Source organism: Camelus bactrianus, chromosome 8 (assembly GCF_048773025.1).
Source record: "Camelus bactrianus isolate YW-2024 breed Bactrian camel chromosome 8, ASM4877302v1, whole genome shotgun sequence".
In the NCBI taxonomy this organism is placed as follows: domain Eukaryota; kingdom Metazoa; phylum Chordata; class Mammalia; order Artiodactyla; family Camelidae; genus Camelus; species Camelus bactrianus.
In genome coordinates this window covers 60,057,215-60,076,696 of record NC_133546.1, presented here as the reverse complement: position 1 = coordinate 60,076,696, position 19,482 = coordinate 60,057,215, and the positions used below count along the sequence as shown (strand labels likewise).

Here is a 19,482-nt window from a genome sequence, read left to right as displayed (position 1 = left end):
GCTTTTCCTTAAGGTTTTTATGAAATTATACAAATATTTCACAATGTGTTCAAGTAACAGTTCATCTTTTTTTTTTAAATGTAAGATTGCCCAGAAGAGTCTGCCCAGAATTGACATATAGTTTATGTCAATTCTTCAATTCTGAAAAAAGGTCAACAGAGCACTTTTTCTCAAGGTGTAAGGTAGTGTTCCCACAAAGCAGATGCTGCCTCACCAATGTAACAGGAATGGTTTTTAATTTCCCCCCAACAAAAGAAATCCACTATGTTTTTCTTACTATTGAATAAAATAGGCTATCACTTGGGACTGGGAGTCTATTTTATATTGAGACTTTTGTTGAAATTAGTCAATTTAACAGCACTTTAAGTCTATAAAATCAGGAGTAAGCTAAGGAAAGTAGAACATAGTTATTCCTCAGTCTCCTCTATGGAGCCATTTCTAAAAAGCATACAGTTCTTAGGCATTTAGTTCACAGAATTATATTCCTAAATCAGAGAACTTGTAATTTTGCTTCTTGTTTCAATTACACTTTTTCTGAGGAACTACTCATCCTACACAAGCTGTAATACGTAAGATCAAACAGTAATGAACATGCAATCAGTCCATTTCTAGCACTACACACTGATTACTGGCTAGGCATTCTCTCACCTGGAGAGACGGATCCTTTAAATTTTCCATCCGCATTCTGAAAGAACCTGAAACTTCACATACAGTGAGATATCCTTGATTTTAATTTGTAACCCATTTACTACTTTATAAACTAAAAGGTAGGTTGAATATAGTGTTTTGAATTATGTGAACCAAATATATGCTTGAAATCATACATTTAAAAAATGGTACCCATCAACCCACTGAGCATGCATCTACCTGCACAAGTTGATACTATTTCTTTTCATAAATTCAGAATTGTGGTGGTATATTCCTAAAATACAAGATTAAAAAAAGACCAATCATATAACCCTTTCCTCAAAATAAAATAAAAACATTATACCATTTGGGGGGAGGGAAATACTACCGATGGGTTATATTAGTCTATATTTAATCCAATCTTTCTTCACATGATTCCTTTAGATAAAAGAAATGGTATTTGTCATTGTTGTAAAGTACTGTTTTAACTTGAAAGAAGTTGATTCAACCTGGAATATCTTAACATGTCTATCAGGGAATATTTTATTTCTAAAAAGGTTTTTGACTCAAATATCTTTATACTTAATTGGTTAATTCTTTTAAAAAGATGTACCAAATTTAATTCCATAATCACAGTCCATCAGTTACAGTCCGTCCACCCTCCCAGTGGGCTGTCCTGAGCTCTACTGTGTTCCTGGGATGGGATCAGTACATTAGGGGCATTTTCTAAGTAGCAGGGGCCAGGCCCAGTCAGGAATAAAGTGCTCACTCCCCTAAGGTTGTTTTCGTGAGGTAATGGGTCCTGGTCTGGGATACACAAAGCTATGGTTAATTTGCCTAGTTTTAAGAAAATCTTTTTAAAGGTACAAGATAAATTTTCCAGCAGGCCTAAATTAACCTGGTAGACCAATGCTGGAGCTAATGCTATGATCCTAAATACCCTATTTTCATCAAGAGAGTGATTTAGATGTTACAGTTCAAAATCCTCATTTAATACTTGTATGTTTTCTAATCAAATACATGAGTTTTAAGACTAAAACCCATGTTTCACTGAACCACACGTTCTTAAACTACTGGGAGTCATGGAGTGGTCTGAAAATCTACAGGGCCTAGATCTGAAGCTTTGGTCCCATGATGCCAGATTAAGATCCTCTGCATAAATAGCATATATTTATTCATATTAAGTACCCCCAAATTTTCTACCACCTTGTTTGGAAGACAAATTTAATATTTGGCTCTAAATATGAAATTACAATTTTAATGTAGCTTAGAAGAATTATGTAAGTATTTCTAAATACTTCTTCCTTTAAACTTTGACTAATTTTGCCTCATGCAATGGGATTAGAATAAAAGCAGAAGTCCATATTTGTAATAATACAACAGTATGTCTTAGAATAGTTGTGTCTCAAGCAATATATATATGTATCTCAGATAACATATAAAGTCCTGAAATTAGTTAAAATCTTACATTTAAAAATAAATAACCTAGTGACAAGATTAAATCCTAGACTCCAGATAAAAAATTTGACCTATCCCCCCATTATGTTTGCAGCTGCAAAATACCAGCTGCTATACAGAAATTATTTGTGTATTATTCATGGGAAGAAAGAAACAAGCAGTCTAGTGGCCACTTTATCTTCTTTGACATTAACTTTTTCTCTATGAATCCTGAACAAATGGAGGTAGGCAGTGTCCCTACACTAAACTGCAAGTACCTGAGTAAATATATTATCTTTAAAGGAAATGATCACAGATGTGTAACATTTGCTTTATTTTACAGACAATCTTACCCTAAGTATCCTCTCTTAAATGGCCTAAGAAACAATTCCATAGCAAAAGTGAACCCCAGAATAGGTATGCTCAGAAGATAACTTTGCAGGCTCTCAGCACAACTGCCAATCAATTTCCACTCAGTCACAGACCCCATTTTCATTGAAACCTATAATCTTCTCCTAATTCTATTCTCTGCTTTCCCACTAAACATTATCTTAGTTTAGCATATATCTTGTCAAAGACTTGTCTTCCAAAAAGGCAAGCACGGTGTTCAGGGAGGGCTGTATGGAGCCCAGCCATCCCCGAGCTCTGAAGTCTAATGGTTGTGTGACCTTGTGCATGAGGTCAGTACCTCTCTGCATCTCACTCACTGTACATGCAGTGGTATTGACCTCATAAAGCTGTTGTGATGGGTGAATTATGTAAAACTATAGAGCAGTGCCAAGCACACAGTAAATAATGAAGAAAGTCTGAACTATTACCATTCCAGTTTTTCCATCAAAACAAACAGTATCCTTCTAAGCAGACTAGGGATTACAATGGAAAACCAAATCAGAGGTAAATTAAAGGATTAAGCATGTTCAGAAACATTACCTTATAGCCTTTTACTAAGATAATGATTAAATGCAGAGTAAAGACACTATAATCAATTCCTAGTTAGTATTTGGAATAACTACATATGTATGTGTGTAAACTCAAAACATTTATTTAGAAAATACAAAAAATTTCTATTAATATTTGTCTTGCTCTTTTTTCAGACTATCCTTTCAGTTTTTAATAGTGCCACATAATTTTATAACTAAATTTTATTACAACCAAACACTTCAAAGAGTTGTAGTTTTGAAATAAATTTTGCTATGGTTAGAGAAAATCTATTCAGAAAGTACAGTATACATGAATTTATGGTACTTGTCCAAATATTACCAGAATATAAATTAGTTTGTAAAGTTGTTTCTTACACATAGAATGTAAATTACAAAAAAAAAAGGAATTTGTATTCAAAAACAAATAGAAGCAACATTAACTCCTATATGCTAAAAATATGCTTAAGCACTCTACATACAAATATTAACTGTATGGGCTGAGAACTTTTAATTTTCATATAATTCAACAAGGTACACCAGTAGAGCTCTATAAATATATCCCCTATAATTATCATTTGCAAAACCATTTTAGCACAAATACTACCAAAACCCTCTGAAAAACGTAAACTACAAACACATTTTTAAAGAAACTCTCAGTTTTAACAACTACAAAAGCAATGAGTATCAATAAAGTTATTTGGCTTAAAAAAATGAAGGGCAGTGTAATGTAAATCCCAATACTGCAAAGTTGTTTTTTGAGAATGCAGTCTTGAGTTTCTTAATACAAGAACACTTAAAACAGTTTCAAAAATAAATAAGACTTATTCTATACAACTTAATGTCTTGAGCTAGAGCTCTAAAAAGAAAATATTAAGCAGTAGATGAAAAGTAGGTAAGTAGAATTAATGGTATAAAATGATTTTTATACAAAATGTACCACTCTTCAAATGTATAAGGCTTAATATGAATATTTTTGGATTATGAGCATTATACACAATTTTTAGAGTAGTTTCAAGCCACTCAAAATTCAGTATTTTTAAAACATTTTGATATTTATGAAGTGAGTGAACATGGTACAGGATGCAATTTAATGTCAACTTCTCTATACTGTTCCACCCAGTAAAAATAAAACTTTTGAGCTCAGGAAAGAATATATCTTTTTCATGTTTGATGTCTACATAATTCTACTTTGAGAAATGTCAGAATTTTGTAATATGAACTAATATCCATCAGGGACTGGCCCAAGTTTAAAGAGAAAACACAAAGGAGACAAAGAGTTAAACAGTTTTAAGTTTGCACTATGCAATAATACAATTACTTTTTACATGAAAGTAAAGTGCTTTAAAGTAAAAAATATTTTTGTAAAAGTTATTATTACTATTACTTAGTATCCAAGTAGAATTTTCTCAATTAGTTCCATTTTATCTATTTCCTTTGAAAAAGTACCCTTTTGCCACAATGTAAACAAAAAATGGTCCATGAAATGGGACATTACTCACATCGTAATTTGTGGTGTGGGCCCTTAAATTGAGACCAAATCTTTATTAACCCAAGCTAAAGAGATTTTATTTCTTGCACATGCCCAAAGTAACTAATGTCAACTCACATTCTCTGTAAGCCTTGAAGAATTTTTATTTAACATAATGAGGTTTAATAACTTATATTAAAGACTACATAGCACTCTTCTGTTGCTGTTCACCAACTGTTTTTATGACGATAACTCCGAGATCTGGAATGTGATCGAAAATGAGAGTGTTTTGCTGTTTGTGCTCTAGTTTCAGAATTGGTGTACCCTTTGGGAGATTTACATGGGGATCTTGCTATGGAGTCAGAATGTCTTCCATGTGATCTTGATTTTGTTCCTGAGCTAGTCTGCTTTTGAGGTGAGCTTGATTGTGATTTTCCTATCGACTTGGACCTTTTTTGTAAGGACTTGGACCTTGACCGTCCTCTAGAGCCAGAATTCCTTCTTGGAGTTCTTGACTGCCTTGCTGAGGTAGACCGCCTTGGTAGTGATTTGGAGCGGGATTTAGACTGACTGTAAGAAAATCGCCTGTGTCGAGACCTGCAAATATCCATAATGTTAGAGTATATATTTCACACCAAAACAGTTAACAGGTTAGGAAACAACACTTTAGGGAACTTACATACTTTATATAGTATTAGTTATGTTTTTATTGGGTAAGCTAAAAGAAACTATTCTTAATTTTATCATGCATGATTTTGGTTCAAACATAAGTACTAGTTTGTAATATTTGACCAAAAGATTTCTACTTTGTTAGATATATCTTAAGTTGAGTCAGTTCTGAAAAATATATTTGCATATTTAGTCTAGGTTACCTAATTCCTAAGAGGTACAAAAATCTGAAGGGAAAAAAAGAGAAAGAAAATAATTATTTAAAGTTGATCAAATAATGTTTATAAAAACAAAAACCTAGAAACAACTTGTGTGCGTGTGTGTTTTGTTTTTGTTTTTGTTTTGTAGGAAGAGGTAGTTGGGTATATTTATTTTTTCAGTGGAGGTACTGAGGATGGAACCCAGGACCTCAGGCATGCAAACCATGCACTCTACCACGATAGCTATACCCACCCCACCAGATGCAGAACTTCTGAATCTTGCCATGACAGAGCAGCGTGTTCTAGACTAATCTTCCCATAGAAAAGAGCCACATATAACAGCTAGACAACATTTATAAAACAACCGTTAGGAGGCATTGGAGAATAACTAACACAACCATTACTGAGGGGTAAAATCCGTGGCTTTTTTCCTAAGACATTTTCCAAATGCCAGCATGGGGGAATTGAGCCTAGTTAGAAAATAGCTATTTGACTAAGAGACAGAGGCTAAAATTCAGAGTCATCAAATGGTTAGGACTTGGGAGACAAAATCCCAGAGATGAGGAAATTACAGCCCCAAAACCCCCTAAAATCTGCCCACAAATTCTCCTCAAGTCACTAGCTATCTTCTAGTTGCTCAGACACAAGACAAGACTCCAAAAGGTCAGCAAAGACAGCAGCTGAAATTTTCTCAGATACACATTGTGCTAAGAGAGGCTGGAATTCAAGTCCCCAAAAGATCAAGGAGCCTTGAGTAAAACCCAAGCTTTCAATTAAGAACCCAGAAGGGCCTAATCCTACAGGTAAGGATCATGCCCTAGAAGTAAGGGTAAAGCTGGAATGGATTGGCCATAGCAATGCCTCACGCCAAGCCTTGACAGGATCAAGGTGATCTGCCAGAAGAAAACAACATCCTCTGAAGAACATCATCCAAAACCTCTATAATTTTTCATCAATAATGGACAACATCCAATAAAAAAATTATGATGTATGTGAAAAACAGATAAAGATGACTAAAAATTAAGGAAAATAAAAGACGAAGAGACCCCAATTTGGATACTGGCATCATTCAGAAAAGAATTTTTTAATTATGATTAATATGTTCAAGAAAATAAGAGGAAAAGATAAAAAAGATGAAAAAGAGAACTTCATCAGAATATCAGAATCTTTAAAAAGAAACAAATGGACATTTCAGAACTGAAATTATGATATCTAAACCTAAGAAGTCATTAGATGGACTTAATAGCAGTCTAGATACAGCAGAAGAAATAGTGAACTGAAAAAAAGATTAGAAAAATACTATAGTGAAATACAGTGAGAAAAAAAATTACAAGAAATCCAGAACAGAGCATAAGAGTTATGCTGTGCATAGTCACATGACCAGAAGGAAAAACTGAATAAGGCAGAAGCAATAACTGAAGAGATAATGAATTTTCCAAAACTAATAAAAGGCATCAACTCACAATTTCAAGGACCTCAGTAAACCTCAAATAGAATAAATTCAAAGAAAACTATGCTAGGCATGTCACAGTGAAATTGCTGAAAACCAAAGTCAGAGAAAAATCTGAAAATCTGCTAGAGAATGACACATGACCTTCAAAGGAGCAACATTAAGACTGTCAGCTGACCGTGGATATCAAAACAATGGAATGATATTATTAAAGATCCTGCCAACTTATAACTATCTCCAGCAAAAATATCCTTCAGAGATGAATATAAAATAAAGATGTTTTCAGACAAACAAAAACTGAAAGAATTTACTCCATTAGACCTGTATTCTAAGAAATAGTAAAAATGCTTTAGGATGAAGGAAAATAATCCCACGTAGAGCCTAGAACTACAGAAAAGACTAAAGAGCACTGGAAAATATAAATATATTGATCTAGAATTTATTTTAAAATAAAAGCACAGTCTTTTTTTTTTTAAAGCACAGTCTTCTAGATTAAGACAAAAGTCCTTGCTCCTCTAAGAGTTCACAGTTTAGTGATAGCACCAAGCTAGTTTGTTTCCACATCCACTAAAAGCAAAAGAAGAGACCTCTTTTTTAGTCCAAGGTAATACATCATACATACTCAATATACCTACAGTATATGTTAGACTTATATATATATTCTGATCCATACACACACACACACAATCTGATCCTTATGAACCTTAAGAGCTAGGTAAGATATGCATTCTCTATCATGTAACTTTACAAATGAAAAACACTGAAGTCAGAGAGGTTAAGCAATGGTCTCATAACTAGTACAAAGCAGAACATCACTGTCTTCAAGAAAATGTGGTTCTTTCTACTCCTGATACTCCATGATGATTGGGACAGTTGACAGACTTTTTTTCCTCCAGCCCAAGCAGTATACTTTACTGCCACTACACAACAGACAATGCTGTAAATATTCACCTTTTTTAGATCAATCAAGAGGAAAACTAGTTAACTAAGCTCTAATGCATTTGGAAACAGCTTATATTCTTAATAAATCAGATGGGCAATTTTTTTTCCTTTTCTTTTACAAACTAAGTCTTTTTCACCAAGGCCAGTAGATACTATTCAGTAAGTTAGGACAGTACTGCTTTAGGCACCATTCATTAATCTATAGTAATGTGAGCTGCTGAACATCACTCTCATACTATTCATGTCCTTTGTGAAGCCAGAAGCGGTACCACTGGAATTGGTGTGGCTTTCCTATACCATGGCATGTAAAATCTTTCTAATCTGAATTTCTTCTCACCAAATTTTAAGTTCTATAAACATAATTTGTATTTGAGTATATCAGTGTCAAAATACCAAACAATCAATAGGAAAATGGCTTTCCCTTAGCCATGGGACAAAATGGATTATTCTCCATAGATCCAAGGGAAGTTTACATTCTTATACTATCAGAGAAAGTATGATAAAAAGAATCAAGTTCCAGAATGATATGACTATTCCTATTTCTACATCAATCCTGGTGATAGCTCAATCCTGACCTGGGCTCTCCTGGCTCATAAAAGGAGCTTAAGGCCTCCTCCCACCTTCATGCCTCCCTAAGAATGAGCCAAAATCAAAGCATTTGGTTCACACCCAAGGAGAGGGGCCGAACTGACATGTAAGATTCTAGGGCTCTCACTAGGCCACATTTTCTAGCAATCAGCATTCTTGGATATGAAAAAGTCACAGAATGTGGACATGGTTCTCTCTTCCTATCTTTTCTTTCCACTTGGCTGGAGGGATTCGAGCCAGAGCACTTCACAGCCTTGTTTTTAGAATTAGGGACTTGGGGCAAAGACTCTCTGTCTAGCTCTGGTATGTACACCCCAGGCTCTTAGAGTTGAGGAATGGAGGGATTGGAGTGAAAGTGAGCAGCTCTAGTGATCAGCTTTGACTTGCCGCTCTGATACATAGCTTAGGTGTACTGCATGTGGTCCAGGAGAGCCAATTTTTATTACTTACAGAAAGAGGATCCTAGTGTAAATGCTGACCATTCTTTAAGAACTGGCCTTAAAATTCTACATGCCTATGAAAAACTTACAGCATTAAAACTAAAGATAAATAGTCAAGGTAAGTGTTTAAGAATTTAAGCTAATACAATTCTACTAACACAATTTTAGTTATTATTTAAATAGGTTCACCAAGTAATTAGTTTCCTTTATGATTTACTTTTAATCTGACAGAAACAAACTCTTGCCTAGCAAAATAGATAACTTGCAAGTATCTTTTTCTGAAAAATCTACTAGTTTCATGTCTTCTTCCTATAATACTACCAAACTTAGAATTTATTCCTGAAAATAATTTACCTTTTATAAATATACTGATTTATATTAACTTTAGTCAACTTTCTTTCACAAGTGATTATATTATATTTTTAATGAGTTTTTAATCATCAGACATCAAGATTCTTAATTCTAGGGTTAATTTAGGGAAATTTTATTTATTTAAAATTCCTCATTTTATTTGTCAAGTATTACATTTTAAAATTCTTTGCTTTCTCCTCAGTGTATATTATCTTTCCATTAAAATGGTTAAAGTTAAGTCTGTCATGAAATGAAACACTGGATGGTGTCTAATAAACCCAGGTTAAAATAATAATACATAATAAACAGAGAATAGCATATCCTTCTACAAAACTTGACTCTCTATGTATATTAAAATAACTCTGGTGTCCTGTTTTTGAAAACTCTTTTAAAATGTTTTCCAGAAAAAAAGCAGAAAATTAAGTTTTGAATCCTTGTGTATTTTGTACTCACTCTTTAAGGCTATCAGACCGCCGTCTATTTCTCCCCCATGAAGAACTTCTACTTCGAGTTCTCCTTTGGCTGGGGCTTCTCGATCTCCGGTGATCGCTTGGAGAACAAGGGTGACGTTCTTTTGATTTCATTTGGCCTGGTGCTAGAATATGAAGTTCAAGACTTATAATTCACTATCAATAAATAACCATTCAATAAATAAACCATTCAAATAGTATTATTTTCTGAAAGATTTTTAAATAAAAAAATCTGTCATTGCTGAAACTCATTCTGCTGAATAAACAAGATCTACTATTTGGTCACACTTACTTTTGCGATCACCTTGTGCAAACTGTATTTCAATCTGACGGCCACATACCCACTTTCTATTGAGGTTATAAAGAGCATCTTCAGCATCACGAACATCTTCAAATATGACTAGCTGTTAAGGACACTTTGAACATCAATATCAAGTAAAAATATTGTTTTTAAAAAATTATTTACATGTAACATGAAATTAATCAGAAAAACAAGTTTGAGTTACTAAGCTCACATCTCCAATATAAAATGAATAATCAGGTAAGAAGTTACTTTTATTACCAAATGATCTATTATGATTCAAAAGAGTAAATCTAAAAATTAAAAAAAAAACAGAAACAAATGTGTAACTACATTTTTAATGTATTCATTAGTGTAGCTGTAGTATGTATGTTTAATTTGAAACATGTTATGAGGAAAAATAAGTCCAACATTGGCTAGTATTATTAAATAAACTGTTTAGGACTCACTCCTTTCTTTCAGATAAAAGATTTATCAGGTTTTTCACTGAAAAAAATCAACATGCAGAACTCTTTATTCTGAAATTAAAATTACTCTTTCATTAAAAGGCTTTTTAATTCATTTAGGAGAAATTACTTATAAACAAAAGTGCAAACACGTAAGTGAGCTAAAACATTACATTCTCAAAACTGATATGGTCCTTTAAAAATGATCATATCTAACTTTGAACCTACTGCTTTAAAAACACCTTTATGTTTTTATTACTTGGGATAGAATTAGAAACATAATATCCCACTAAACTCCCTTATCTATATAAATTATATGTTTAACCTAACTAAAAATGGAAATAAACTATATAAAATGACTAAATAGCTGTCAGGAAGTTGTTCACTTGTTTAATTTTTTTTTTTTTTAAATAGAAAACAGAAAAAGCTCAAGTACTGCAAAACAAAATGAGACTTTGGCAATTACCTCCATGTCACTTGATCTTGACCTTGACCTTTATTCTTTAGGGCTTGCAAGATGGACTTTATAAGAGACGCAGAACCAACAAAATCAGACTTGGCTTTGACTCTGGAACTCTGAGTAAATGTAGGAAAGCCGAAGTCTCAACCTGGTGTTGGCTTTGTCTTTTGCTTGATAAAGACTTCCCCTCTTCCAGGTCTTTATACTGTGTCCACCCTCCCTTTTTACTCCTTGATGCTTCAACTTTAGGTGTCTTTTGTCTCGCCTGCTTGGTTTATGCTTGAATTCTAGCTAACAGGTTGGTTCAAACTGGGGGGCGCTTGCCAGCTACTGTGGACTGCTTTAGATTTTCTGAGATAAAGAAATAAACACATTTAATTAGGCAATATTAATCTCATAACACATGCTTCTGAATACACATATGTATATGCACATGTATGTAATCTATTCACACACAGTAAAATAAAGGATATTGAACATAAGCAAATCCTCTTGGGCGGCGGGTGTAGAAGTCAAGTGGAATGTAAACGTCTACTATAGGGCCATATCGACCAAATTCACGGCGCAAGTCCTCAGGCCTGAAGTGTTTTAGAAATAAGGCAAAGAAATATGAATAGCTGGATTAAAATACTGTGCCTACAGAAGACCCACTTAAAATCTTCAAAAGAAAGTGTATGATCCAGATTAGCACTATCTACAATCTCTCTGGGGTTTAGAAAAGAAGGAAAAAGAAAAGGATACAAATTCTCAGCTCTCACCTCTGGAGATTCTGATTCAAGAAGTCTGGATTGGGGTTGGAAATTTGTATTTTTACCAGCACTGTAGGTGGCTGTTATGCTTAGTCAGGCTGGGGAACCACTGACCCAGCATATCCACTTTTGAAAGTTAATGCTATTGCAAGACTTTTCAATTGTCAATATAAAGAGTTCTAACTATTAACTATTTCATTAAGAACATATTCATTTGCCTCACTATAATTTCACATTTATGTTAACTGTTTTCAGATAGCAAGAATTAGATTCTAAAGAAGTCCTAAAATTATTTCTCAGGCTTTAAAGAAAGATGGACGTTTTACTAGTAAACATAAAACAAAAATAACTACCATATTCTCAAATTTGACAAGTATTTTTGAGTCACTTACATGACTTCTCTGTGATAGTACTAAAGAGGGGATACCAAAGAAATACATAGCATAATATTTGTCTTCATGGAGCTACAACTTAACTGAAGACACAAAATACTTGGAATTAAGAGCTCGCCGTTATAGTGTGTTTATATGCCAGCTACTGTTAACCTTAAGACCACTTAATTCCCAGAACAAGCCTACTGTTGTTTATAGATGAGGGCACAGACAGATGAACTCACCTAACGCGACCGAGGTGAAATCAAACTCCCAGTCTGACACTAGTCTGTGTTCCTAACCACTGAACCCTACTGCCTCTTGAAGATCTGAGAAATCAGCATCAAGCTATGAGCACAAAACATGGCTTAGAAGATGTAGCATATTTCAAAACACTGTGCAGAAAAAGACCCAAATGACTGCAAAGCTTCTAACTTGGGCAAATAAAAGAAAGATGGTGTCTATGAAGAAAATTAAATAGCTGGAAAAGAGATTTAGGTTGAAGAGGAAGGAGAGAGGCAAAAGAAGAAACTTTCAGGTTTAGAAATGCTAAAATTGACGTGATGCTGGTACACCCATTCTGTAAGAAACTGAAAACTGCCACTATACAAATTACACTAATTAATTTTATTTTCCTTCATGACTAGAAGTTAGTGACTAAAGCCAGATATGTGGATATAGGAGTTATTACATAAAGATTCAGCTAACACTGACTAAGCTGAATACCAGGTGGTGCAGCCGATGTTATGACAAGCTTTATTATACTTTTGTTATTTATTATTTTATTTCATGTACTACTCACTATAACATGTTTAAGTGTCTGCCTTCCCTGAGAGACTGTTAACTTTAAATTTAGAGGAGAGTGACAATGTTTTTCTTTCATTTATTCATTCAATAAATACTTATTGAGTACATACTATGGGCCAGGCTCTAGGAATTTTTTTTTTTTTTTGTATTTTTGGTGTGACCTATTTTGACATTCAGAAATGTATAGAGATAATAAAACAAACATCCGTGTATCCACCAACAAGATTTATTATATCTCAATACTTGCCATATTTGCCATAATTTTCAGTATTTTTAAAGAAATAAAATATTATATCTTTCTACCTTAGAAACAATCATTGGTGTTCATCATTCCTCTGTATAACTTTGTACTTCTACTACAAATGCATATAAATGGTATCAGACTCCCCATATAATTTTGCACCTTGCCTTTTCCTCCCATGAGATTTCACCATGTAGCTCTAGTTCACTCATTTTAACTCCATATTGGTATAGTTATGAATAAACCACAATTTATTCATACATCCTTCTGTGGATGAACATTTAAGATGTTTCTTTTTAATGCAAACTGTGCCAGAGCACACATTATGGTGCGTGTGCTTCCTAGAGCTCTTCTAGAGTTCTCTGAGATCTATCACTAGCAATGCAATTGATGGGCTGGAAAGTATACATATCTTCAGCTTCACTAAATGTTTTCCAAAGTGGCCAAATCAACTTATACTCCTCAAGATATGCATCAGAATTCCTAGCGATGCAATTCCTTATTAACATCTTTCAATCCTTACCATTCTGAAGGACACAAAGTGAATGGGTATTTCATTATTTGAATTTTAATTTATTTAAACAACAGTGAAGTGCAATATCTTTACATGCTTATGGGTCATTTATTTTGTGTTAATACCTAGGGGTGGAATTTCTGGGTTAAAGAGGACATATATATTTAATTTTTATGAAAAAGCCAAACAGTTCTGTAAAGTCGTTTACTGTTTTATGCCAAGGATGTGTAAGTTTCAGTTGTGCAAAACTTTGCCAACACTTGGTACTGTCAGTCTTTTTAATTTTAGCCATTCAAGTGGGTGTTGAGTGGAATCTCACTGTGGTTTTAGTTTGCATTTCCCCAATGACAAATGGTGCTGAGTATTTTTTCATGAGCTAATTGGACATTTATATATTTTTCTTTGTGAAGTGTTTGCCCATATTTAATAGTAATGTTTGTCTTTTTATTATTGAGTTGTCAAAGTTCATTATTATCCTGAGAAAAAGTCCTTTGTGAGATGTATGTTCTGTGAATATTTTTTCCCAGTCTTTGGCTTGCCCATTTACTTTCATAATGGTATTTTTTAATGAATAGAAATTCTAATTTTGATGAAATCTACATTTATCAATTTTTCTTTTATAGTAATTACTTTCTTTGTTCTATAAGAAATCTTTGCCTATCACCAAGTCATAAAGATATTCTCCTATGCATTCTTCTAAAAGCTTTACAATTTCATCTTTTACATTTCAGTTGCTGAACCAGTTCAAATTATGTGAGGTAGAGGTTGCAGTAAATTTTTTTCCTATATGGATATCCAGTTGTTACAGCACCATTTGTTGGAAAGACTTTCTTTTCTCTAATGGCTTTAGTGCCTTTGTCAAAAATCAATTGACTCTATAAGTGTGGATTGTTTATGGCCCCTCTGTTCTGCTCTATTGATCTCTTTGTCTATCCTTAGGCCAATATCAAACTGTCTTGATTACTGCAACATTTTAGTAAGTCTTTAAGTCAGACAGTATAAGTTCCAGCTTCAGTGATCTTTTTCAAAATTATTTTGGCTATCTAGATACTTTGCATATTGATATATTTTAGAATTAACTTGTTAGTTTCTTTAAAAAAAAAACCTTTGATCAGGAATGCTTTGAATCTATAATATAATCAATTGGGAGACAACTGATAACAATATTTTGTCTTCCAACCTAAAAACATAGTATATCTATCAATTTATGTTGGCCTTTGATTTCTCTAGGCAACATGTTGTAGTTTTCAATGCAAAGATTTTCACAGGGTTTTTTTGTGAAACTTATTCCTGAGTATGTTTTTTGATACTAAAGTAAATAAAATTTTTTTAAATTTCATTATTTGTTTGCTGTTAGTATACAGAAATATAATTTTCTCTAAGTTTACCTTGTATCCTGATAGCTCACTAAAACTCATTATTATTTACTATAGCTTTGTATAAACAAATGTCATCTAAGAATAGGGACAGGTTTTACTTCTACCTTTGTAATTTTGTCTTTATTTTTCTTGCCTTGTTGCACTGGTAAGGACTGCAATAATAGCTGAATGGAGGTTGTGAGAGTGGATATCCTTGTCTTATTCTGATCTTAGGAGGAAAGCATTCAGTTTCATCACTAAGTATATTATTAGCTATAGGTTTTTCATAGATGCCCTTTATTAAACTGAGGAAGTTCCCTTCTAATCCTAGTTTGCTGAGACTTTTTTTTTTGGTGGGGGGGAGGTAATTAGGTTTATTTGTTTATTCTTGGAGGCGGTACTGGGGATTGAACCCAGGACCTCATACATGCTAAGCATGTGCTCTACCACTTGAGCTCTACCACCTGCCCCTCCGAGACTTTTTATCATGAACCTGGCTGAATTTTATCTAACACTTATTCTGTATCATCACTGATATCAATATGTAGCCTCAGACACAGTGTAACCAAAGAATGCTACTAAGCCTGTCCAACAAAGTACTTGATCAATGCTCCCCAACCTAACATGATGTTAAGCCTCAAAATAGCAATGTTTTATTTGGGATTTGGATATTACTTTGTTCCATTAGCAAACTATATCTGAAAATTACTCTACACAGTAAAAAAGCAAAGATTTAAAATTAATATTCTTCTGGATCCACATCTTGCTTCACCAGTGAAAAGAAATGTGACACAAATTATAAAACTGTAAAATGTATTTTTAAATCTGTCTTTAGTTCTTGTGCTCCATTTCATTACTAACAAATTTTATGCTAACCTATAATGTGTTTTAATGTCTTGTGCTTTATCATATACAAAATGGCTACTTCAAAGAAACATTTAAAATAAAATTTGGCTTTGTTATAAAACTAACATTAAATAAAGTTTGGAAACAGGATAAAGAAAACCACTTAAATGGATTTCTTCCCAGGCTCATTTTCTATATATAGTTTTTTCATTTCTTTGATTTTTATATAACTGAAATCATACTATATATATATAATTGTAAACCATGTTTAACATTTATTCCAATGATTCTCTTTATAAGCATACTAACTGTCAAAGCTAATATAAAATGTGTCTAGGTGTCATACTGCTATTTAACCTATACTACATGCCACCTGGTTTAAAAAAAAGCTATTAACTGAGGTTACATGCGATGATTTTACTTTCATAACACTATTCAACAGCTGTGCAGTTTTAGGCAAGACCTTTAATCTCTCTAAACCTCAGATTCTTATCTGTTACATAAGGTTATTGAAAAATTTAATAAGGTAATATATGTAAAGTTTTTAGTACAATGCCTAGCACACAGTGAGTACTCAACAAATGTTATCAATTATTACAGTTTCATTAATACAAACCTCCTAGATTTTGAATGCCACCCTCCCAGTGACAATGTTAAAAAGTGGTGGAAAAAAATGGAAGAGGAAATCAATAAATCTCAGAATCAGTCTTGGTTATCTAGTTCAGCGGTCACATCACCTGCAGATACGTTTTATTTGGCCTACACAATGTTTAAACATTTTTTTAAAAGTGTTGAAACTGTCAACATTTTACAGCTTTTATATCTACAAAAATGGGAATTTCATATGATTCAACTTAATAAATGCCAACATTTTGAAACTGAGTTTACACACACAAAATACAGCCTTCTGACTTCTTTTGAAAATTAAAAAGATGTGGCAACAAGTTCAAATGTCCCCCCAGTAGTCACCAGCCGAAGCTTAGTAGCAGCCACTGTCCTTTTGAGGTGGTATAAGTTCTTTTCCATTTGCTACAGTCCACACTATCCTATTGTCCCTTAACCTGACAACTTCACTTATTCATATTACCCTGGCTGGCCCCTGTGGCCATGAGAATTGGAAACCTTTCTTTTTTTTTTTTTTTTTTTTTTGGTAGGCATACTAGAGAGGTTTTATCTTACTCAGTATTCAAGTGGTCTGTTTAAATGTGGACATTTTAAAAAATCTTACCCAAGTTATAAATTTTGCTTGTTCATAACATTGATAAACAGATTGAGAGAAGAAATATAAACACAGACATCTTTTAGATGTTAATTAAGGTACATTAACTCATAGTCTCTAGTTGTGACATATATAATAGTAGGGATCAAATTTTAAAAACCTTAACATTTACTTCTCAGATGTAAATGATGATTACTCCTGATGGCTCTGGAGTCAAGGGCTCCAATATCTTTCTAGTCATGAAGCCCAGGTAAGTCATTAGAACTCTGAGTTTCAGCCTTCCTTTATGTACAATAACACAATTTTGAATACCTAAAAAGACTGGGGGGGGAGGGGGCTGGGGAGTAAATTAAGTGAGCCCAAAGATACGAATATGTCTATTAGTGCCCCGACTCCCTTCATTCCCTGTGGTTCCTATTAAGGGAGAAAGACACTGCTAGACGAAGAAGTCAATCCTTAAGATCCATGTTTAGGTACTATGGAGACAATACTCCAGTGGGGGGCAGGTGGACTGAGAGCATCAGAATCGACCAGGGAAGTCTATCCAAACCATTTTGACGGGTGTTTATATTGCACTGAGAACTTTAAAGAAAAGCATATCTATCTCATTCACTGAAGTTATCCTTTGTATGTACGATAAAACTGTGCAACAAATAAAATTCAACCAGCACCACCTGTAAGTAGACCAGACTGCTTACTACAGGCAAAGGGAGTCACAAGGCCCAAGGTACGCATTATTCTATAACGCGTTCTCACCATCCCCAATTCCTTCTCATCTAGGAGGTAAGGCGCGCGGCTTTATCCGGGCACGGCGACAAAGGGGCCGAAACGTAGGCGCCTGCCCGCGGAAAACACTCACCGCCGGAGGCGGGGAGGGACCCGGGTTCCCGGGCAAGAGGCAGCCGGCGCTCTGCCGATTCTGGCGGAAGGAATGGGCATCCGCCGGCCGCCGAGGTGCAGGGGGCGGCCAAGCGCGGCGGGGCCGGGACGTGGGGCTGCGCCGGGGCGGAACGCCGGCCCAGAGGGCGGAGGCGCGAGTCCCGACCAGGCCCGAGTGGCCCGACGGCTCCCACCGCCCCCGGGAAGGGCTCCTCCGCGGAGAGCCCCGGCCCGGCGGGCGAGGAGGTGCGGGGCAGACCCGCAGGGCTCCGCGCCGCGGCCGTTGCCGGCCCCTCCCCCGCGCCCCTACCTGCGGCCCCGCCGCCGCTCACCTGGTGGCGTCCGCGACGTTCCTGACGAACAGGGAGGTGTTGGGGGGCCTCGTGTAGCGAGACATGACCGCCTCCTCCGTTTCCTTCGGGTCTGCCCGCGGCCGCCGGGCTCACTCCGTCTCCCGCCGCCGCCGCCGCCGCCGCCGCCGCCACAGCAGCTCCGCCGGCCCCCGGCGCGACCCCCTCCCCTCGGCCTCGGCCCCGCCAGCGCGCAGCCGCAGAGGCGGGCGCGAGGGGCGCGCTGTGCTGCGCGAGCCTGTCCGTGCGGACCGCGGGGGGCGGGGCCCGAGGCCGAGAGGGATGAGGGGAAGGGGGAGCGCGGGGGTCTCGGAATCCAGTGGGATTCGGGGAGGCGGCGGCTAGGGTCAGAGTGTGCCAGGAGGGCAGGGACCGGAGGGATCCTAGGGGCTGAGGTGGGTGAGCCGGGAGTTAGCATCCGGAAAGAGGGTCGTCGCGAGTGCGAGGTGGGCGAGGTGAAGGCTGCTTTCAACCGCGCCACAGCCCGATGGCCCCGGGGGCCTTCATTCCTGTAGCCTCAGCCCAAGACCTTGGCAGTTGTTCCGCCTCCTGGCTCCTTTAGGCTTGAGCCTCATTAAGCTTTCAAATTGAGGATTTTTTTTTTTTTCCTATGTTTTGATTCTTCATCCGTTATTCGTTTCGGGTACGCCATTCAGCTGTGAGTACATTCATTCAGATGTTTACTGAGCACCTGCTATGCACTGGGAACTAGTCTAGGTATGGGATAGAGCAACAAATAAGACAGGCCAAGTCTCAGCCCTCATAGAACCACATTCTTGAGAGAAGGGTGGACAATAAACGAATGAACAAATACGTGATGTAGAAGAAAGCAATGAAAATGCAGAGGCAAACGAGCAAATGTAAATTATCTTCTCTCCTTCTCTCCAAAATGTTTTAGCCCAGTCCTTTCTGGGCTATCCTCCTGCCTTCATTTTTGTGCCTGTGGTCAGTACAACTTGTTACCAGGACTGTAACCAGGTAACTTGTAATTATTAACAGCACTCCTTTTCATTCTCAGAAGTGGTCAATTCTGGAGGGTAAATAGTATGGTCACCCTACCTCCCCACTCACAGCTGTCTCAAAAGTCTGTGAGAGTTTACTAAGGTTTGCAAATGCTTCTGCAACAGTGGCCATTCATTCAAAAAAGCGATTGCTATGACACAGCAAGCCCAGGGCTAGACCCGGAATATAGCGAGGATGGGCAGGGTTCCCATTCTCACGAAGCTTCCAATTTGGTAGAGAGACAGAATCTAATTATCACACTAATAAAGATACAAACTATGTTAAGGGCAATGAAAAGGACTATATGCTGCTGAGAGGGGACCTTATGGGGACTGGCAAGGGTTAGAGGGTCACTGAACTTCTCCCTGAAGAAGTCT

At 36.2% G+C, this 19,482-nt stretch overlaps 1 protein-coding gene across 4 annotated transcripts; it reads right to left on the bottom strand.

Annotated features, from left to right (window-relative positions):
* Window positions 1-4,413: 4,413 nt before the first annotated feature.
* On the bottom strand, window positions 4,414-18,589 carry SRSF12 (serine and arginine rich splicing factor 12). Of its 4 annotated transcripts, none has more exons than XM_074368643.1 (5): window positions 18,086-18,292; window positions 11,243-11,347; window positions 9,855-9,958; window positions 9,546-9,687; window positions 4,414-5,049 (listed from the first exon to the last, which is right to left on the bottom strand). In XM_074368643.1, exons 1-5 carry the CDS (start codon window positions 18,148-18,150, stop codon window positions 4,680-4,682), a joined length of 786 nt encoding a protein of 261 aa, XP_074224744.1. In that variant the 5' UTR covers window positions 18,151-18,292; the 3' UTR covers window positions 4,414-4,679. The 4 variants fall into 4 exon arrangements, with proteins under 4 accessions (XP_074224744.1, XP_074224743.1, XP_074224742.1 ...); XM_074368642.1 differs by lacking the exon at window positions 18,086-18,292 and adding an exon at window positions 17,734-18,078; XM_074368641.1 differs by lacking the exons at window positions 9,855-9,958; window positions 11,243-11,347 and having other exon boundaries at window positions 18,086-18,589.
* Between the last annotated feature and the right edge of the window lie 893 nt (window positions 18,590-19,482).

Bases quoted from the DNA above. Each gene is read 5' to 3' on its own strand.
- SRSF12 (XM_074368641.1), bottom strand. From the start codon at position 18,521: ATGCTAACTCCCGGCTCACCCACCTCAGCCCCTAGGATCCCTCCGGTC. The intron at 9,688-18,085 runs GTGAGCGGCGGC...TTCATATTCTAG, and splicing joins AACGTCGCGGACGCCACCAG to CACCAGGCCAAATGAAATCA. The intron at 5,050-9,545 runs GTGAGTACAAAA...GGATATTTGCAG, and splicing joins CGGTCTGATAGCCTTAAAGA to GTCTCGACACAGGCGATTTT.